Here is a 20,814-nt window from a genome sequence, read left to right as displayed (position 1 = left end):
GAGCACGGGTCGGGTCCTGCACAGCACTGCCCCTAGCACACGTGCCTCCAGCACAGCGGGGTTGAAACCGCATCCTTTGCTGCCACCGCAGCCTCTGTGTGCAGCCAAGGGGCTTCTGCAACGAGGCACGGGGCACGGGGTGGATTTGGAGGGTCCCTGAGTACCCTGAGGGTCCCTGGGTGCCCTGCCTCTGTACCTCGCCATGGGGAGGACCATGGGCCCCCCCCCGTGCCATCCCCAGCCCCAGAGCACCCGGTGGGGACAGGGGAGGAAGGGGGGGCTGTACTGGGGCTGTCACTGAGTTCTGCTTCTGCTTTGCAGGAGCAAGCCTGCGAGAAGGAGAAGCTGCATTTCCCCCCCCCTTGCAGCATGCACAGGCTCAGACAGGGTGGCTCTCGCACGCCGGGGGGGATCCCCACAACCTCCCCGCAGGAAATTCTGGAGCTGCAGGGATTAGAGGCAGCCCCGAGGTGCAGCACGGGGAGCCCCCAGGGCATGGAGCAATTATCAGCCTGGCCACAGGGTGCAGAGAAAGGCTGGAGGCAGTGAGATACCATCTCAGATAAGGGCAGGGTTGGGTAACAGCAGAGCTGGGCTAACTGCACGGGACTCTTGCAAAAAGCGTTGTGCTAGGAGCAGCCAGGTGGGTGAACGAGCAGGGTCCGTGCTGGGCAGGACCCCCCGTGCCCCCCTAACCCATCCCCGTGGCCATCCCATCACCACCCCCTGGTCACAGCGGTGGGATGCAGGGTTGTACCCACAGAATCCCTTGTGGGAATCCAAGTTTTTCACCCAGTACCCATCCACCTAAATCCCCTCAATGGCTTCGTCGTAGCCTTTTTCAGCCCGATTTGGCCAAGCTTTCCACAGCCTTCCCAGCACTCCAGTGCGGGACCATGGTGGACGCAGCGATGCCTCCCACCACCTGCAGCACATAGGGCTGGGTGCACGCAGCAGCTTCAGGGATGTGCGGGTGCAGGGGGGCACCCAGGCTCCCCCCAGCCGTGCCATGGGAGTGGGACCCTCGCTGGGAAGAGGCAAGGGGAAGAGAGCATCGGGGGGGCAGCACCCAAAGGAGGGCAGAGCCTGGAGAGGGGCAGGTCAGGAGGGTGGGGACAGGGCTGGGGACCAGAGGGCTGGCCCGGAGGAGGGACCGGCAGTGGGAGGCGCAGGCTGGGTGCTGCCATCGCCGCAGGCTGAGACCCCTGCACCCAGCGGGGACGCCTTGGCATCACCCCTGTCACCATGCTGCCACCGCGCTGGAGCCGGCCCCGCTGAGCCCAGAGGTGAGGGAGAGCCCCAGGGGGCAGGGGACGGGCAGGCTTGGGGACAGAGGCTCCGTGGGAAGGGCCCATGCCCAGCGCTTGGCATGGGCTGGCGGGGATGCGGAGGGTGGCAAGGTGACAGCCAGGCTGTCCCCAAGAGCCCCCCAGCCAGCAGGGAGCCCCAAGGGGAGGTCTCGGGACAGGAAAGCAGAGCTGGCCGCAGATCCCCCGGGGTGATACGGCCACGAGAAAGGGGGAAATTGCCCCATTTCAGCAGCAAGCCAGCAGGCAGAAACAGGGACATCACCCTCCACCCTCCCCACCCCAGACTTTCGTGTAGGTCCTACATCAACAAGCCACTTTCCGGCCACGATGTCCCCATACCCCGCTCCCTGCGCCCATCCCGGCCACCTCCTGCTGCGTGCCCATCACCGTCACCGTGGGCTGTCACACAGCCATCCCCTCGCACCCATTCGTGTACACTGCTCCCAGAGCACCGTGCTCCCCCCACGTGCTCCCCACGCAGCCCCTGCCCGCAGTCCCACCGGCAGCAGCGGTGCCAAAGCGCCGGCGGCGGCGCAAGCGGGAGCCTGGGACGGCCGGGATACGGCCCCCGCCGGAGGGGGCAGGGGGATGCGTGGGAGAGCGCAGGCAGCAGGAAGGAAGCCTGCACTGAACAATAGCGGGAAATGGAGGAACTGGAAAAAAAGAGCCTGTGGCAGCACACTCAGCACAGATGGTTTCGTGCGGAGCAGCGTGATTCATGGGAAAAAGGCCCTCAGCGCCCCGCGGCTCCCTCCGGCGAGGAATTTGGGGATGGGGGTCCCCGGGTGGGTGGGCACGGTGCTGGGCGCCAGCCCTGTGGCTCGCCCCGCGCAGTGCATCTCTCCCAGCCCGTGAGTCATGCTGAACTCTCCCATGCCCTCGCTGGCAGCCGGATAGATTATGGTCTGGCCCTTCCGGCAGCAGAGCCCTCCCTGAGTTGGCCGGCACCAGAGCTCGTCCCCTGGGAGGGGCCCAGCTGCTGCCCCCCTATCGCCGGCGGCAGCCCCCCTCCGACGTGCCTCATCCCCTCCCGACAAGCCCCAAGCAGCCCTGAGCTGCGGCCCCCAGCCTCGGCTCGCCCGTGCCCCCTGCTCGGTGCTGGCAGCCCCGGGGAGGGGCAGAGGAGAGGCTTCGGGCTGAGAAACAACAGGATGCGGTCCTGGCTTCGGGTGCTAGAGGTGAGAGGTTCCGGGCAGGGTGGCGAGGCTGGGGGGGCCTCCAGGAGTGTCCTCTGCATGGCCAAGCCCCCAGCCTCCCCTCCTGCTGCCTCCTCACCCTTTCCTGCCCTCCTTCCCCAGATGATGGGCTGAGCATCCGTCCTGGAGGCACCCCAGGGCCATGAGCTCGCCGTGCGGTCCTGACTCGGACATCGCAGACTGGCTGGCCACCATCCACCTGGAGAGGTACCGGGATGTTTTCAAGCAGCATGGGATCCACGTGGCCCGAGATGCCCTCACACTGGACGGCGATCACCTGCAGCAGCTCGGCATCACCGCCACGGGGCACCGCAAGAGGATTCTGAACCTGGCGCAGCAGACACGGCTGCGTGCGCAGCCCCGGGCAGGAAGCCCCCATCCCCGAGCCCCCCCGATGGGTGAGGATGCCATGAAAGCTGAGCCAGGAGCAGCCACCGATGCTTTTGGGATGCAGCAACGCGGCACAATGCCCAGCCACGCATCGTCCCTAGAGAAGGACCCATCCCCTCCCCTGGTAAAGCCCGTCCCCAAGCCCAGGACTGTTTTTTATCGTCCCAAGTCGGAGCCAGGCTCGGCACCCACACCACCAGCACGCACCACGGCACCGGCACAGAGCCCTGATGGGGCACCCACAGCCTTCGTGGTGCTGGAGGGCTTCGTGCCGGGGGAGAGCTCCACGGATATGGAGAGCCCAGGGACAGCCGCAGCCATGGGCACGGAGACATCCCGGCTGGAGGCACGACTCCCTGCAGCCCCGGATCACGGACAAGCCCTGGATGTGTCAGAGAAACCCTTCCTGGGGGTCCCATCCGTCCCACCACGGCTCAGCCACAGGGTCGCAGTGGCTGAGCCCAGCCCTGCGAGCACCCCAGAGGGACGCCCCTCGCTGCCGGGCGCGGGGCAGGGCAGGCTGGAGATGGTGTCCAACGTCATCTATGAGGGGCTCAAGCCATCACCAGCACCCACGGAGGAATCAAGAAGGGAGAATGGTCCCCAGCACCGGGATCTTGCTCAGGAGCTGACCCCACAGGAGCTGACCCAGCTGGCCGAGAAGCCTGAGTAAGCAGATGCTTTCCTTTAGGGAGGGGAGGGGGGGCAGAGCAGCCAGAATCGAGGACCCCCTACCCCACGGGACCCCAACCCTTGGGAGAATCACCCTCCCCGTGCCTTTCCCGGGCTCTGCATGGAGAGATCAGAAGGGAAACATATCCCGTGGGAAGCTGGGTCCCCAAGGGCTCATCCAGGTTTGGGGTGGAGGATGCTGCTGTCCCTCCTCGGCCCCCCAGGGCAATAGGGCTGGGGTCCCAAGCATGGTGTGGGGATGTCTGAGGGCTGGCTGGGAGCAAGGAGGGAGATGTTAGAGGGGATCAGGATGGAGGGGGTGGAAATGCATCGCCGGGAGATACAGCCTCAGTGGGGAGAAGGGAGCAGGCAGCAGGGCAGGGATGCTGCACATCCCATGGGGACAAACCCAGGCTCAGCCCTGGGCAGACGCGGCCCCCAGCCCACCAAAAAACAAGCAGGAACCCCTCCAGCTGCCATGAGCCCCCACCCGCAGCTACAGTAACCCCTCTTCTGTTTTTCCAGCAGTCCCAGCTGGCCCATGGGGGGGCTCCCCCCTGTCCCACAGAGACCCACCGGCAAGCCAGGTGAGAGCCCCGCGCCCCCCGTGCACAGTGGGGACCCCTGGGGAGGGTGTCCCCAGGGACATGGGGACCCCCCATGTCCCATCATGCTGCATGCCCTGGATGGATGGGGCTTGCTGAGGGGTGGGGGGATCAGCTTGAGGGGGTCCACAGGGGTCCCCCAGGGTTGGCAGGTCACTGTCCTTCGTCAGGCACCGCTGATGGCCTTTCCTTCCCGTGTCCCTGCCCGCAGAGGTCGGCGAGCCGCCCATCAGCCCCTACAGTGAAACCACCTTTGGGCATGTGGTCCTGGCCCGGGAGCAGAAGGTGAGAGGGGGCAGTGGGGACAGCGTCCTTCCCCTGCCATCGCTCTGTGTCCCCCCGGACCCCACACACCAGGGGGGGATGCAGCCGGTGCGGCCACGGCGCCTGGCTGAGCATCACTGCTGGACGGGGTGGGGGGCACGGGCTGAGCCCCCTGGGGGGTGTTAGGGGGTCTGGGGCAGGGATGTGACCACTGCTTCCCCGCAGGGCACGGGCATACCCTTGGGGCAGAGCTACGAGGCGGTGGCCGAGCTGGAGCTGGAGCGAGAAGCCCGCAGGTAGGCACGGGGGCAGCAAGGGCGCATGGGGCACCTTAAAAATGCGCTTCTGAGACGTACTTTCCGTGAGTCCTGATAGCATCTCAGAAAGAGGAAGGAAAGCTGCTCTTCCCATTTCGGACGGGGAGGGTTCCTTTTCCTGTGTTGCTTACAGAGAGGGAGGGAGCTGAGCCATGGCTCTGCATCCCCCAGCTCCTGCGGCCAACATGTCCCTGCTGCCCCCTGCTTCAGGCTGGTGCTGCCCCGGGCTGGGCACGTGGTGTGCCTCGAACTTGGGCTGCGGTCAGCCCCAGCACTGCAGGCATGTGGGCTGCAGGGGGGAACTGAAAATACCTGGGAACGGGCTGAAGAAAAAGACCGAAATCCCCAATCTCCTCTGGAGCCGCAGCGCAGGGCCGGGCACTGGTTTGTGGTCTCTGCTGGGGGCTCACAGGGAGCCGGGACCCCCAGCACCCCGGGGACAGCACCGGGCACCCGCTGCACTGCCCACACCTCCTGCAAGCGTGGACCTGCTGGTCAGAGGCAGGATGCGGCCACCTGCAGGGTGTCAGAGGCAGCATTCACAGGTTTTCACCCCTGGTGGGGCTGCAGCGGGTTGAGCAAGAGACACAAAACCTCCAAAGACCTTTTGGTCTGTGCCCCTGGGCCCCATCAGCCAGGTGCCCCAGCGCTTTCCTTCCCAGATACCCATCCTGACCCCCCAGGAAAAGAAACCCCGGGCACGGTGTGACCCCAGCAGCTCATCGTGTACCTCCCTGCCGGCCCCAGGTGCCCACCAGCAGGCTGACCGCCTGGCCCCGAGCCCCCAGCTGCAGCAAGCAGCCCCATCAGCAGCTCCTCAGTCCCGATGTCCCCCCTCCATCCCCAATCCTCTGTCCTCCTCCAGCTGTCCCACGCAAGTAGCAACAGGCTGAGATCACCCCAACTCGGTGCACCTCGGGTGTCACCCTCCAGGCTCAGCAGACCTGGAAATACCTCTGGTAAAGGGGCCTTCCCTGCTGAAGAAGCTGGACACCAGGCTGGGACTCCAGCCAGGCAAATCACCCGGCCAAAGCTCTGTTATGATAATTAAATAGCAATTCTGGCTGAGCTCTGAGCCTCCCAGCCCCTCGTGGCCATTTCCCGAATTTTGTGCAGACACTGGAGCCAGACGGGCCATTGTCCCTCCCCAGCCACCTCCTCAGCCCCGATGCAGGACACCCGGTCAGGACCCTCTCCCAGACCATGGTCTGCTGGCTTTCTGCTCAGCATTACCTTTGGTGAGGCCTGGGGCTATCCCTTCACTGCTGTCCCTGGTGCTCCAGCCCCAGCCTCCCCTCCCCTGGCCCCAATTCACCGCAGCGGTGGCAGACCTTGCATAGACAAAGGCAAACCATTTTGCATGGTTTCAGCCCAACATCTTCGCAGGCCAACTTCAAGTCTTGCTTTGAGCCTGTGGTTCAAGGAGATCTGATGTCTGATGGCCTCACAAGGACACACGAAGGGCCCAGGTCAAAGCACAGGTCCATGCAACACCTTGGCTCCCATGATGAGGCGCTGAAAAGCAATTTGGAGAATTTATGATCGGGGGAGTGCATGGGATAATTCTCCTCCTCCAAAAGCATTTCTAGACCATGACCTTGTAAGCTGGAGGAGGTTTCTCATGTGCAGTAGCCCCCAGTGGATTTCTCCACAAATTTCTCCATTTACAACACCTCATGCATGGGGACTCTCCCACCCAGCCTCTTTCCATCTGGCTCTGGACCCCGCTCCTGTTGGTGCTGTCTGGTGGCTCCCAGCTCCTGGGACCGGAGCAGAGGTGGCCGGGAGATGCCTCTCTGCCCTCCTCATGTCCCTGGAGACCTCCGAAGCCTCTCTCCATGGAGAGATGGAGCCCCTCAGCCTCCTCAGGTGCTGCTCGGGCAGAAGCCGTGCTATGGCTTGGTCCTTCCTTCCCTGCCACCCTTCCTGCATCCCTCTCCTCATCCTGGTGCTCGGTGCTGGTGCTGCCGCCTCCTGCCCATCGCTGTCGTGCCTGGGCAGCTCCCCCGTGACCATCAGACATTTTCCAGTCCGCTTCCTTTCAGGGAATGAAAAGCAGCTCTCTGAGGGAAGGGGCAGGCGCAGTGGTTTATTTTTATGATTTCCTTTTATTGTTATGGCTGGATGGTCTCGACAGGCCTCTCCTCACCAGGGCTCCCCAAGAAAACAAACTGACGCCAGAGCTCCCCCTGCACATTGTTTTTTTTTCCCAGACCCTGTAGCTGGGCTTGAGGGGGACACCCCGGGGCCACAAACACTAGTGGGGCAGGGGGAGAGACCATCCTGGGAGCCAGGATGGGGGCAGCTCTTACCCAAGGTGCAGAAGACCCTTTTACCAACTGTCCCCAGCCTCACCGTCAGGCAGGGAGGGCTGCTGGTGGCCATGGGGCTGGTGAGCACCAAGCCCTCATCCCGCCCCGCTCATGGAGATGCTGAAACCCAAGGGGCTGGGTGTCCCGAGGAGCCCAGGATGAGGCCAGGAGCAGTGAGGAACATCTCCTGATGGTCCCACGGCCCCGTTCCTCGCAGGACAAGCAGCGAGTGCAGCAGCGAGGGGAGGAGCGAGGACGAGGAGACGCGCACCAGGCTCATCGAACGCATCGCCCAGAACGACACGGAGGGGTACTCCACTGTGGAGGCTCCACGGGCTGAGGGCACCCCGTTCAGCCTGCCACCACATCTCTACCCCGACGAGGTGCTGGACGACCTGACCATCTCCCCCTACGCGAGCTACACCTCGCTCTCCGAGCCCCGGCCCACCATGCTCAGCGGTTGGCTGGACAAGCTGTCCCCACAAGGGTACGTGCCCACCACGGGGCGGTGATGGGTCCCCATGGTGAAGCCCCCTTGGGCAAGGTTGGTGAGGTGGGCATGGGGGTCTCAGAACCACCTGGAGCTGATTGGGTTCTGGGTCCCATCAGTGTGCTGCGAGGGTCCTTGTGCAGCACCTCTGGGGTCTGTGTGTGGATGTGGGGCCCTCAGGGGACCACCCTTCTCCTAACAGCCCATTTTTCTGCCATCCCAAAAGGAACTATGTCTTCCAGAGGCGCTACGTCCGCTTCGATGGGAAGAACCTGATGTACTTCAGCAGTGAGAAGGTGAGAGGGGGCAGGATGCGGGCAGGAGGGGGCTGCACTGTGCTGCCTAAGCAGGAGAGGCTGAGGGCTGGGAGTTTCAGCCTGGGGAAGGCACAAAATAAACCAGAGGAGGCTCGCTCTGAATACCTGAAGGATTTCTGTGCTGTGCGGATGACTCAGAACTGGCACAGGTTGCCCAGAGAGGCTGTGAAGTCTCCATCCTTGGAGTCTCCAGTCCACACCCTGGAATATCTTCAAAAACCACCTGGATGTGGTCCTGGGCAACCTGCTTGAGCAGGGGTTGGAGCAAGTGGACCCAGAGGTCCCTGCCAGCCTCTGTGACCCTGTGGCACAACATCAGCTGCCACAGCCCCTTGTCCACCTTCTGCAAGGAGTCGGCACAGCCCCAGCATCACCAGGGTCAAGCTGCCGTGTCCCTATGCCCAGGGGACCTGCCTGGCCCTGTGTCTGTGGCACCAAGGGGAGAGGGCCCATGCGTGGCCCCAGAGCAGCTGCTATCATGGGGGGCTTGCAGACAGTCCATTCCTGCCCATTACCAGGGTTTGGTACCAGTGTGCCCAGTGAGGCAGGTGCGGGGGTCCCAGGGCACAGCGGGGTGACCCCCCCTGGGTCTGCTTTCAGGAGTCCTACCCCAAGGGTGTGATCCCGCTGTCCGTCATCGAGATGGTTCGTGCCAGCAAGGACAACAAGTTCCAGGTGGTCACCAGCCACCGGATCTTCGTCTTCCGTGCCGAGAACGAGGGTAAGCCAAAACCTGGGCTGGGGCTATCGGTCCCCAGGGACCCATCCCTGCCTCTGTCCCACAGCTTCCCCAGGGCAGCCCTGTCCCCACAGCGGCCATGCTGAGCAGGGGACACCTGTCCCCACCATGCTGTGCCCCATAGCAGGGCAGAGGGAAGGGCTCGGGGCTGCCCCCTCAGCCCTGCCCTCCCCATGCAGCCCAGAGGAATGAGTGGTGCTCCACGCTACAGAAGAAGGTGACCGACCAGCGCCTGGGGGGCTCCCGGCCACGGCCCCCCAACACGGCGCACTGCCAGAAGTCGGGGACCCTGGAGCTGAAGGGCCAGAAGTCCAAGGTGTTCGCAGCCCTCAGCCTGCCCGAGATGTGGCTGTACAAGAGTGAGCAGGTTGGTGGCACTGCCCTGGCACCCGCAGCGAGCCCCACGGAAATCCCATGCCCCGTCTGCTGAAGTTTCTCAGCACCGTTTGCTTTTTTTGGCCAGTTTTCCTGGTGCGCACTAAGCCACCCCAAGCGGCTTTTGCTCAGGCTGATACTTGCTGTATGAGTGTGCTTGGCTCGGTGATGCCTTTAAGATGATCGGTGATGTTTTAAGATGTGACCGATCTGCAGGATGCTTAAGCCAGACCGGGCAGGATGGGTTGGAAGGTGTGGGTGCCAGCTCTAGGTGGGCCGGGCAGCGCAGGGACGCAAGGCTGGAGGTGCTGGGTGCGTCCACCGTGGCTGTGGGCAGAGTCAGCACCGGCGTCCCTCTCATCTGCAGTTCTTCAAGATGGGCATCGGCATCTGCGTGATCGAGATGCGCGGCTCCACCATCCGCGAGGCCAAGAACCGCAGCTTCGAGCTCATCACCCCCTCCAAGATATTCAGGTACTGGTGGCGGGAGGGATGGGGACAGGGACAGGGCCAAGGAAAGGGACGGGGATGGGGATAGGAATAGGGATGGGGATGGGGATGGGGATGGGGATGGGGATGGGGATGGGGATGGGGATGGGGATGGGGATGGGGATGGGGAGCAGCTGGCTGCTGGAGCCAGGATCTCTGTGAGCATTGGCCGCTTGTGCCCACAGCTTTGTGGCAGAATCGGAGCGGGATAAGCGGGAGTGGATGGAGGCCCTGCAGGAGGCCATAGCCGAGATGCTCTACGACTATGAGGTGGCAGAAAAGATCTGGTCCAACAAAGCCAACAAGTACTGTGCAGACTGCCAGGCTCAGAACCCCGACTGGGCGTCCATCAACCTCTGCGTGGTCATCTGCAAGCAGTGTGCAGGCCAGTGCATCGCCCCGGGGGTGGGCAGGGTGCGGGTACCACCTGGCACCAGTTCCCCTGGCCCTGCCAGGGGATGCTCACCCACCTGTTCCCCCCACAGGACAGCACCGCAGCCTGGGCTCCAACATCTCCAAGGTGCAAAGCCTGAAGCTCGACACCAGCGTCTGGTCCAATGAAATCGTGCAGGTAGAGGCACTCAGGGTCCCTGGGGCAGGGCAGCAGCCCCACGAGCTCCATGGGGACACAGGGATGCTGGACATCCCCTTCTACCTGCTGCTCGCCCTCACTGTGGGACTCTCCCCCAGCTCTTCATCGTGCTGGGCAATGACCGAGCCAACCGATTTTGGGCTGCCCGCCTCCCCACCGCCGAGGCTCTCCACCCAGATGCCAGTGCCGAGCAGAGACGGGACTTCATCGCCCGCAAGTACCGGGACGGGCGGTACCGCCTGCCCCATCCCCACTACGCCACCCAGGAGGAAGTGCTCCAGGTAGGGGCCACCACGGGGTGCCTGCAAGGTGCCGGGGGGCTGGGAATGACCCCAGATCTCCACATCTGAGATGCCAACACCTTCTGCTTGGTTGATGTGCCTGTGTTCCCATGCTGGGCTGCCCCATGGGTGTGGGGGTCATTGTGCCCAGCTTTGAGCACCCCGGCAGTGGGATGGGGCTCTCCATCAGCCAGGACGTGGTCCCTAAGGGTGCCCGTCTCATTCCAGGCACTGTGCGCTGCAGTGGCAGCACCAGGCTTGCTCAAGACCATCCTGCAGTTCTTCTCCTCCTCGGAGGCTGGGCTGGCTGCTGAACCTGCAGCCTACGAGATGGCCCCAGGGGCTGACCCATGGTGGGATCTGGAGAGCAAAAGGCCCAGGAACCATTCAGGTAACTCAAGCACCTTCAGGCTGTGATGGGGGGGTTTCCTCCTTGCTGCTGCCCCTGGGCACCAGGGCTGGGGACAGCCAGGGCATCAGGGCATGCCCAAGGGCACCCCTCCTTTGGGGAGGGGCAGGGTGGTGGCTACCTCTGGAGCCCCTTTTTTGGGAACCCCCATGCCTGGAGCATCCCTTTGCCTACACCTTCATGAGTGGGGGTGTCCCTGCCCCTGGTACCCACATTTTGGTGGGTGCCTCCTCACAGTGCTGTTCCTCACAGGGGAACCAGGTCCGGAGGGCGTCTACAATGAAATCACGCAGCCAGTGACACACAGCGGGTACCTGCACAGGGCCACGGCTCCCCCCCGGCTCCCAGGCACCAGGAAGAGCAGAGAAGGTAAGTGTGTGGTGTATGGGAAAGCGTGGGGGGCATGGGAGAGTGTTGGGTGCCCACCCCACCAGCACTAACTCCACCATCCCACAGACTTCCAGCGCGTCTGGTGCTCACTGGAGAAATCTCTGCTCTTCTTCGAGACGGAGAAATGCACCGAGCCCCTGGGCCACATCGAGAGCGGGGAGCTCCTCTCCCTGGGCGTGAGCAGAGCCCAGGCACCCACCAACCCAGGCACCACTGAGAGGTATCCCCAGGGTGCCCCCTCCTCGGCACAGGTGGACCTGCAAGGCTGGGGAGCCCATGGGCATGCAGAGGGCAGGGATGGGCACCGCACCTTGCTTGGTGGCTGGGCACATCCCGAGCATCTCTGGGTGCAGGGAGGGAGCAGCCCTGATGGTTTCTCATCCTCCGCAGGTTTCGCTTCACCCTCGAGCTCTTCCTCACTGGGGAAAAAGTGCAGCAGCTGGGGGCTGACAGTCCCGAGACGCTGCAGGCATGGGCAAGCACCATCGGCAAGGTGAGCCGGGCACCGTGCTCGGTGGGACCTGTCCCAGTCCTGAGCCCTGCCTTTGCCCATCTCATCTCTTGTTCCATCCCACAGTGGTTCACTCCCGTGAGCTGTCACTGCCTGCTGGGCTACGAATTCCAGCGAGCGGGCCAGCTGCGCTACAAGTGCATGCTCAACCCTGAGCGCTGGCAGCAAGCCTTCTTCATCCTGCAGAAAGCCCACCTCTTCATCTGCCCCGCCGAGGAGGACGGGGCCGAGGACAGCATCAACCTGCGGCGGCTGCAGGAGCTCAGTGAGTGCCCGGGCTGGGTGCATGGTGCATGGCTGTGTCACCCTCTGAGCCCTCTGCTTCTCTCTCCCACACAGGTCTGGTGCCCCCCACAGATACGCCAGAGAAGAGGGAGATGCTGCTGCTGGTGGAGATGGGGAGGTGAGAGCTGGATGTGGGATGGATGGGGAGGGTGCTGAGCAAGCCTGGCTGATGCTGGGATGAAGGCATTGGTGTGGGGGGGGAGGATGATCCTGAGCCCACCATGGAGATGCTGCAGGGGTGGAGGCATGGTCATGGACAAGGGGCTTGCAGAGGTCACCCCGGATGGGGGTCTCTAAGGGTTGGGTGCCCTTTGGCTCAGCCTGGCGCGTGGGGCAGGAGGGGACAACCCAGCTCCCCGGCAGCCTTCATTCCCAGTTCTCCACCCTTGTTGTTCTCAGGACGTTTTACCTGCAGGGCTTGTCACGGGCGGACACAGCTGCGTGGTACGCTGACATCCAGGCAGCAGCAGGGGGCCGGGGCAATGCGCTGCGGGACCAGCAGCTGAGCCGTGGGGACATCCCCATCATCGTGGACAGCTGCATCGCCTTCATCACGCAGTACGGTGAGCACGGGACCCAACCCAGCACTCGTGGGGTGGCCGAGGGGCACAGATAAGAAGCCCCTCTCTCTGGCCACCAGCCCTGGTGGGGACATGCTGGGCAGGAGCAGACCCCGTGACGCTGCGCCCCTTCCCCAGGGCTGCGGCACGAGGGGATTTACCGCAAGAACGGAGCCAAGTCCCGCATCAAGGTACTGATGGAGGAGTTCCGGCGGGATGCCCGCAACGTCAAGCTGCGCATCAGCGACAACTTCATCGAGGACGTCACCGACGTGCTGAAGAGGTTCTTCCGCGAGCTGGAGGACCCCGTCTTCACCCATGAGCTGCACCCACAGTGGAAGGAGGCTGCGAGTACGTCCCTGATCCCATGCTGGGTGTGCAAACAGTGTTCTTTGGGACGGGGTCCCAGTGCCAGGCCGGCTCTGGGCCCACCAGCCCCAGTGATGGTCCGTGGCTTGTTCTCCTCCCTGCAGAGATCTCCTCCAAGCCCCAGCGCCTGGAGCGGTACAAGGAGCTCATCCATCGCCTGCCTCGCCTGAACCGCAAGACCCTGGCTGCCCTGATCGGGCACCTCTACAGGTCAGTGTCCCACCTCCCCAAGGGGTCCCCCAGGGTGGCACCTCCCCGGGGAACGCTGGATCCCACCCCTGAGAGCCAGGCAGAGCCCAGTGCTCCCAGGACAGTGCTGGGAAATGCGGGAACATCTGAGACAGCTCAGACGTTCCCAAGGTTGTCCTGCAGTAAGGGGGAGGTTTGGGACTAGGGGACACCCCCTTGTAGGACGTCGACTTCACCCAGTGCCCAAAAAAGGAGAAAGAAAGTAAATTCCCACCCCTGACTCAGCACATGGCGGGACGGCAGCTGGCAGTCCTGGAAACAGGAACTGCCCAGCGGGAAGTTCCCAATCCTGGTGATCCGGGGAGCTGGGGAGAAACGGGCTGGTTTTGGGGTAGAAGAGGGTGGCTGGGGCCGATGGCCCCTCCAGAGCGGGGCCAGCCCCTCACTGCCTCGCTCCCTGCCCCAGGGTGCAGAAATGCGCAGACCTCAACCAGATGACCACCAAGAACCTGTCGCTGCTCTTCGCACCCAGCCTCTTCCAGACCGATGGCAAAGGCGAGCACGAGGTGAAGGTGATGGAAGACCTCATTGACAACTACGTCAGCATCTTCAATGTGAGCGCCCTGCAGGTCCCCCCTCCGTGCTGGCCCTGTCCTTGTCCCCACGTGTCCTCCCACGCTGGCCCCTGTCCCTCAGCCTGCATCACCCATCCTGGCCCTGTGGCCCCTGCCCACTCCACACTGACCCCATGTGTCCCCTCTCTCTCCCCATGCTTTCTTCCTCTGGCAGATTGACGAGGACCAGGTGTCCCAGATGGATCTGGAGAACAGTCTGATCACCACCTGGAAGGACACCCAGGTACTAGGGATGCGCTGACCTTCAGCACAGCAGGGCCCTGGGCTGGTGGGATGGATGGGGACGCACCCCGCTGCATGCTCTGGGTCCCTGCTGTCCCACACCTCCCCGTGGTGAGGCCAGACATTTGGGGAAGGACCTTCCCCCCCCTTGTCTCTCCGTCATCCATCACCTTGAGGCTGAAGCCCAGCTCCAGCTCCCCAAGATGCCATCCCCAGCCCCTGGGGAGCAGGGACGTGCACAGCACCTGTGCCACCACGGCACCAAAGCCACCCCTCTCCCACAGCTCTCGCAGGCTGGGGACCTCATCATCGAGGTGTACCTGGAGCAGAAGCTGCCCGACTGCTGCGTCACCCTGAAGGTGAGTCCCAGAGGATGGCCGTGTCAAGGAGGGGTGGCGGGACGTGGCCTCCTTGCACAGCCTGTGCCTGGGTCCCATCCTGCCACCGCCCACCGCAGCTCTCCCCCGTGTGTCCGGCCCCAGGTGTCCCCCACGATGACAGCGGAGGAGCTCACCAACCAGGTGCTGGAGATGCGCAACGTGGCGACCAGCCTGGACATCTGGCTGACCTTCGAGGTCCTGGAGAACGGGGAGCTGGGTGAGCACTGCGGGGCTGGGGATGCTTGGGGAAAGGTTTGCTACCAGGAGCAAGGGGGACGGTGGCTGGAAAAGGGAAGGGACACTATGGTGACAGTGTTCCTGTCCCCTCAGAGCGGCCCCTGCACCCCAAGGAGAAGGTGCTGGAGCAGGCGTTGCAGTGGTGCAAGCTCCCGGAGCCCAGCTCTGCATACCTGCTGGTGAGGAAGGTCCCCATCAGCGAGGCCAGCTGCCTCTTCACAGGTGAGGTGACCACAGAGGGGCCCAGCACCCACAGGTGGCCCCAGCCAGCACCCATAGCAGGAACCCCCTGTGGTTAATCCCAGCCCCCTGACCCCCATCTCTTCCACCGGGCAGGGGCCAAACGCGAGACCCCCAAGTGTGGGCTGCTGAAATGCCGCGAGGAGCCCCCCAAGCTGCTGGGAAGCAAGTTCCAGGAGCGCTACTTCGTCATCCGGGACCGGCAGCTGCTGCTGCTCAAGGAGAAGAGGGTATGGAGGGCTTGGAGAGGGGGACCTCGGGGACCACAGTGGCACAGTGGTGGCCACACAGGTCAGCTGGGCTCTCTGTCCCCAGAGTGCCAAGCCGGAGCGCGAGTGGCCGCTGGACGCAGCCAAGGTTTACATGGGCATTAAGAAGAAGCTGAAGCCACCAGCACAGTAAGTGGCAGCCTCCTGGATGTGGCCCTGGGGCATGCACCCCCCCCCCAAAAACTGTGCCACTAGCAGGCTGTGGGGCAACCTGACCCCTGCGCCCCGCTGCGTTGGGTGATGCTGCCCCACTGCCTGCCTCTTCCCTTCCCCAGGTGGGGCTTCACGCTGAGCCTGGACAAGCAGCAGCTGTGAGTATCTGCACCAGCTGTCCTGGGGCTGGGGGTCCCTGTGTTTAATGGGGCCAGGATGGCCAGGTTCCATCCTGCAGGGTCCTGAGGGCAGGGCAGAGCTGGTGGGACACTTGAGGGACAAAGCAGTGTGTCCCCATGCTCCCTGGCATGAGCTGGGGACCAGGCATGGGGGGGAATCCACCTCCCCTTCCTCGCCAGCACCCCTGGGAGATGCATCTCCAAGTATTGGGCTCTGGTGGGACCTGCCCAGGTGGGTGTGCCACCTGTGTGGCTGTGTCCCCATGCAGCCAAAACCAGGCTGCGGCTGGGTTCTAAGATGAGCCACCTCAGGGGGGCTGGGTTAGCTCTTGCCTTGCACCAAAGCAGTTGTTTGGACATGCAGGGTGTTTTTGGGGGGTGCCCCACCAAGGGGAGTTGTGCTGGCAGCCCCTGGCTCACAGGCAAGGTGACAAGGGGACCCAAACCCTGCTGTCCCTGCTGCCTGGCAGCTCCTCAGCTGTCTCCTCTGCAGGTACCTGGTGTGCTCGGGGCAGGCTGAGCTGTGGGACTGGACCACCAGCATCCTCAAGGCTCAGGTGGGTGCAGGCAGGGCTGGGTGGGGAGGGGAGCAGAGGGGAAGGGGCCAGCCACGGTGTGACCCCCCCCCTCCTGGCTCGCAGCATGACGACCTGCGCCCCGTCATCATGCGCCGGCGCTCCTCCTCTGACCTCGCCAAGCAGAAATTCGGCACCATGCCCCTGGTGCCCCTGCACGGGGACAGCACCGACGCCACCATGCTCTCTGCCAACCAGACCCTGGTAAGACCCTGGCACCGACCCAACCCTTGAGTGCTCCTGCACCCACCCATGTCCGTGTGCCCACCCAGGAGCCCAGTGGGTGCTTTGGGTGTACTTCTGTGTGCCCAGCGTGTCTGCGTGCTGCGCTCGTGTCCGCTGCCCCTCCGTGCCCCCCCTGCACCCCTGCCCCGCTCTGTGCTATCAGGTGCTTATCTCTGCCTGTCTCCTCTGTTTCCAGCTCCGCCTGCACACGCGAAGGACTTTGTCCATGTTTTTTGTAAGTACCTGCATGCGTGGGGCGTGTTCGTGCTTTGCGTTGTGCATCCCGGCTCCGGGGGCGAGGGCTCAGCCACAGCATCCCGCTGCCCCCCAGGGACGTGCCCGCACCGCCCTGCCCACGCTGTGCCCACCGTCCTGTGTGTCCCACCCCAGGGTTGGGGGCCCTGCGTGGTCCTGATGTGCACAGCCAAGAGCAGGGATGTCCAGTCCAGGTCCTAATACCTCCCCAGAGGGGCTGGACGTGAGAAATGTGAGGAAGTAGGGTTGGGTGCTGCTCTCCATCAGGTTATTTTTGCCTGGCCAGATGTTGTCTTGCCTCACTTGGCTTTGTGTGCGGGTACCCGTGGCCTTTCCCCCCCCCACTACCACTGCCAGGGGCTGTGGGACAATGCCCCCACTTGGTGACACTGATCTGGCCCCACTGGAGCCCAAAGTGCCCCATCTCCACTGGCCAAAAGGGCAGCAGGGACGTGTCCAGAGACCCAAAGCAGGGCCGGTGCCCCACAGGGGCTCTGCCTGGAGCATCAGCCCCACGGCAGGAGGGCAAAGCTCCCCGGGCAGCACCCTTGTGTGGGCACACACGGGCACTGCCCCTCACCCCGCTCCCCGTCCCCCCCAGCCCATGAAAGTGCACCAGGACTCCCTGGAGGAGGAGCAGCAGGAGAACGAGGCGGACGCCGAGCCCGTCTACGAGGAGGTGGGAAATTTCCCCGAGCTGGCGGCGCTGGAGCTGGAGCGGGGGCTGCTGGCGGACCCCTCGGCCGTGCCCCCCGTGGACAGGTCCAAGAAGCCGACCCCGAGCCCCGAGCACCCCCCGGCCCCGGCGCTGCGCTCCTCGCTGCCCGCCAGCCCCGCGCAGAGGCCGCCGGGCCTCTCCGTCACCAAAGCACTGTCCCTCGAGTTGGGGCTGAACCTGGAGTGTGACACGGCCCCGTCCTGCGGGCCCAGAGCCACCCACACGGCCTCTCTGGAGAGGAACATGGAGCCGTCCGCGGCACCGGCTGGGGACCAGGAGCCGGTGGCCATGCTGGAGAGCAGCCCCGGCACTGAGAGCTCCGTCAGCAGGAAGAGGAGCATGCAGCTCTCCGCGTCCATCAACGACAAGCTCATCCAGGAGCTCAGCAGCATCATCCTCAGGAAGAACGAGGGCCAGCCGCCAGCGACGGGGCCAGGCCAGCCGGTGACATGACCCGGGGTGGCACCGACCTGGGGGTCAAGTCACATCTGGTGGCAGCAGTGACGGGGAGGGGACTGCAGAGCCAGCACCCTCCTCCTCCTCCTCCCGGCCTCCCCCTGGGGCCGGGCTGGGAGCGGGGACAGGTGGGGACCAGCAGCCGGCACGGTGCCACCCTCTTGGGGGCACAGGGGACGATGACGTGTGTCTGTGTGTGGGCAGCACACCCGCCGCCGCCTGGCTCAGCGCCGAGGGGAGCGAGTCATAGGGAAAATAAAAGCAGAACTGCGATGCTCGTGAGCATCAGACGGGGCACGTGGTGCCAGGGACACGGGGTGCACAGGGTGCAGCCTTCCTCCCGCGTGAGCTCTGCCCAACGTCTCCTCCCCAGCCCCAGTCCCCTGGCACAGGGTCGAGGCACCCGTGTGCCCCCCCTTTCCCTTCCTGCACGCATCGTGGGGCATTTCTGGGGGGTGTCCAGCAGCGGGGCTGGCCGCGTGTGCCCGGTGCATGGTCCTGGCGATGGAGGACAGCTCCTGCCCAGCTGGGGCGTTTATACCTGCTCCTTGCACCAGCAGGGAGAAATAAAGGTTTATTTGGACTCTGGGGGGTTCGGTCACCACAGGGCGAACGGTGGGGGACACCGGGTGGGGAGGGACCCGCGGGACTGGGGCACGGAGGTGGCAGCACCACGAATGGGGCGGTGGGGACCATGCTGCCGAAGGTTTCAGGGCAGCAGCTCTGTCCCCCTTTGGGTCATTCCCAGCTGGGGACGGGGGGCTCGGCAGGGACGAGCCCTCTGCACAGGGGACACAGCCCCGCGTCCCCAGCCCCACCTAGAGCTGGGTCTGCTCGCTGGACCTCAGGCACGAGGCTGCCTTCTCCCACCCCCTCCGTGTCCGGAGCCGCTGGGGGCAGCAGCTGTTGCGGACCCAGCCCCGAAAATCCCGGGAGACGTAGAAGTAGATGAAGGGATCGAAGCAGTTGTTGAAGGCGCTGAAGGCCAGGGCCAGCGTGTACCAGATGTAGGTGGTGTTGCTGCACACCGTGTCCTGCAGCAGGTAGTGGATGAAGAGCAGCACGTTGCTGGGGGTGAAGCAGAGGATGAAGACGAGGAAGACCACGGCCAGGACGCACACCACGTGCCGGTAGTTTTTGTTCTTGGCCAGCAGCCGGGCCAGGATGCAGCTGTAGAAGATGGTCATGAGCACAAAGGGCACGCCGAAGCCCAGCCCCACCAGTGAGAGGAAATAGGACTTGAAGAACTTTTGCTCGTCCTTTTCAAGGACATCATGGCACGTCGTGATGTTCAGCTGCGAATTGTGCTTTATCTGGGAGTAGAGGAGCAGGGGGCTCATGCCCAGCCCCACCAGCAGCCAGATGCCCACGCAGACGCCCGCCTTGCCCCACGTCCACCTGGAGCCCCTCAGCGCAAACGGGTGGACCACGGAGATGTAGCGCTCCAGGCCGATGCAGGTGAGGAAGAGGATGGAGCTGTACATGTTCCCGTAGAAGAGGGCCACCGTGGTGCGGCACAGGTAGTCCCCGAAGAGCCAGTGGTTGCCCAGGAGGTGGTAGCAGATCTTGAAGGGCAGCAGGAGGACGAAGAGGAGGTCGGCGCCGGCCAGGTTGAGCAGGAAGAGGGAGCTGGAGCACCTCCTGAAGTTGGCCACCAGGACCCAGCAGGCCACAGCATTGGCCGGCAGCGCCACAAGCAGCACCACGGAGTAGAGGGCGGGCAGGAGGCGGGTGGACATGGTGCCGTTGAGAAAAGCTTCCACGGAGCCGCTGGGGCACTTGGCTTCTTCCTGGGGGGTGAGGGGCCACAAGACGCGCCCCCTGCCACGGGCTGCAGAGGACACGAGGCGTGGGGATGGGCTGAGAGCACCTCCCGGTGCCCCTTCCCCACGGGGACCCCCAGGAGCTGTCACCTCTCCCAGCGGAGGTGGCTCCCTGCAGCGTGGGCACCCAGGAACCCGAGCACCCCGCTGGGTGCAAACTGGGGTGCCTGGGATGAAAGACCCTGGGGGGTCTCACCCAGGTTGGGGGGCACAGGACACGGCCACCCACACCAGGACAGGGCTGGGACGAAGCCACCAGGGTCCTGCCTCCTCCTCCTCCTCTTCCTCCCGGCGCAGCCCTGGCCGCACGCAGCTCGCCGGCTCCCTGTGGTCGGAGGCTTTTCCCCTGACGCAGCAGCAGGGAACAAGCAGGGACCCAAAAAAGCCACTGCCGAGCAAGTGACAGCCGGCCCCTTCCTGCAACTGGGGCGCCGCAGCCCCCCCAGGTTCCCACCCTGATTTTGGGCCACCGCATGCCTGGATGTGCCCCTGGGACCCTGCGCGGGGACAAGGTGCCCTGCAAACCCTGCCACCGCTCCCGGGACAGGGGACAGGGGACAGCGTGTTGCTTTTTGGTGCCGGGAGGGGAAGTTGTCCCCCGGCACACCTGGACCTGATGTCCCCCGGGCTCAGGGGTCTGCACCACCGGAGCTGTCACCATGTCACACAGCCACCCCCTCCGAGTGCCAAGTGTCGTCCCCCCCATCCCGCTGCGCCCAGCCCCATGTCACCCGTGTCACCGCGCCAGGGGACAGCCACCAGGACACTTACCCAGGGGGAGCTGGGTGGCCAAGCCGAGCAGGAAGGTGGCGGCGGTGGCACCAGGAGAAGTCACCGGCGGGGACATTTCGGCAGGGTGGCCTCCACCAGAGCTGCGTGCCCTCGAGAGCCACGGCCAGGGCTGGCCCCGCCGTGCGTCACCGCGGCTGGACGGCCACCGGCTCCCTTCCTCTTCCTCCCCTGCCACGTGCGTGCTCGCTGCCCCCGTTCCCGGCAGCCCGGCAGGATGCGGTGGCCGGGGGTGACCCCTGGGGACATGGGTGTCCCCCCCGCGGGGATGTCACCGGCTGTGGGGGACAGGGGGGTTCCCGGCCTCGTGCATGGACGGGCTGGGGAGGAGGAAGCAGCCGCTGGTGGCTGCGGGGGGACGATTTGCAAACCGCAGCAGGGAGGTGACACGCGACGTTCGCCAGCGGCACAGGGACATGCCAGGAACAGATGTCCCCGGGTCTGGTGGCTTCGGGTGAGACCGTTCCACACCACCAGTGGGACCTCCTGCTGTCCCCTTCCTGCGCCCAGCCCGGTGCTGTGTGGCCCCCGGGATGTTGTCCTGGCTCCCCATGTCACCCCACAGCTGGTGACAGCTGGTGACACGGCACGGGGCA

General features: G+C 64.5%; 2 protein-coding genes across 5 annotated transcripts; one reads left to right on the top strand and one right to left on the bottom strand.

Annotated features, from left to right (window-relative positions):
- Positions 1-1,132: 1,132 nt before the first annotated feature.
- On the top strand, positions 1,133-18,194 carry ARAP3 (ArfGAP with RhoGAP domain, ankyrin repeat and PH domain 3). Of its 4 annotated transcripts, none has more exons than XM_027468307.3 (34): positions 1,133-1,286; positions 2,609-3,565; positions 4,097-4,155; positions 4,385-4,458; positions 4,663-4,733; positions 7,284-7,553; positions 7,783-7,852; positions 8,474-8,594; positions 8,792-8,979; positions 9,355-9,461; positions 9,662-9,861; positions 9,962-10,047; positions 10,167-10,349; positions 10,578-10,740; positions 11,011-11,127; positions 11,215-11,368; positions 11,539-11,641; positions 11,726-11,924; positions 11,999-12,062; positions 12,344-12,507; positions 12,643-12,855; positions 12,978-13,083; positions 13,529-13,676; positions 13,852-13,920; positions 14,204-14,278; positions 14,402-14,516; positions 14,630-14,758; positions 14,873-15,006; positions 15,092-15,174; positions 15,321-15,356; positions 15,871-15,934; positions 16,019-16,156; positions 16,374-16,412; positions 17,034-18,194. In XM_027468307.3, exons 2-34 carry the CDS (start codon positions 2,649-2,651, stop codon positions 17,601-17,603), a joined length of 5,229 nt encoding a protein of 1,742 aa, XP_027324108.1. In that variant the 5' UTR covers positions 1,133-1,286; positions 2,609-2,648; the 3' UTR covers positions 17,604-18,194. The 4 variants fall into 4 exon arrangements, with proteins under 4 accessions (XP_027324108.1, XP_027324106.1, XP_027324109.1 ...); XM_027468305.3 differs by having other exon boundaries at positions 4,094-4,155; XM_027468306.3 differs by lacking the exon at positions 1,133-1,286 and adding an exon at positions 1,399-2,488 and having other exon boundaries at positions 4,094-4,155.
- Positions 18,164-20,664, bottom strand: LOC101796765 (proteinase-activated receptor 3-like). The gene is made up of 2 exons (XM_005026602.5): positions 20,201-20,664; positions 18,164-19,437 (listed from the first exon to the last, which is right to left on the bottom strand). The coding sequence occupies exons 1-2, from the start codon at positions 20,274-20,276 to the stop codon at positions 18,425-18,427; spliced, it is 1,089 nt and encodes a 362-aa protein (XP_005026659.3). The 5' UTR covers positions 20,277-20,664; the 3' UTR covers positions 18,164-18,424.
- Positions 20,665-20,814: the final 150 nt, after the last annotated feature.

This window comes from Anas platyrhynchos, chromosome 14 (genome assembly GCF_047663525.1).
Source record: "Anas platyrhynchos isolate ZD024472 breed Pekin duck chromosome 14, IASCAAS_PekinDuck_T2T, whole genome shotgun sequence".
NCBI lineage: Eukaryota > Metazoa > Chordata > Aves > Anseriformes > Anatidae > Anas > Anas platyrhynchos.
This window is presented reverse-complemented; position numbering and strand designations above follow the sequence as displayed.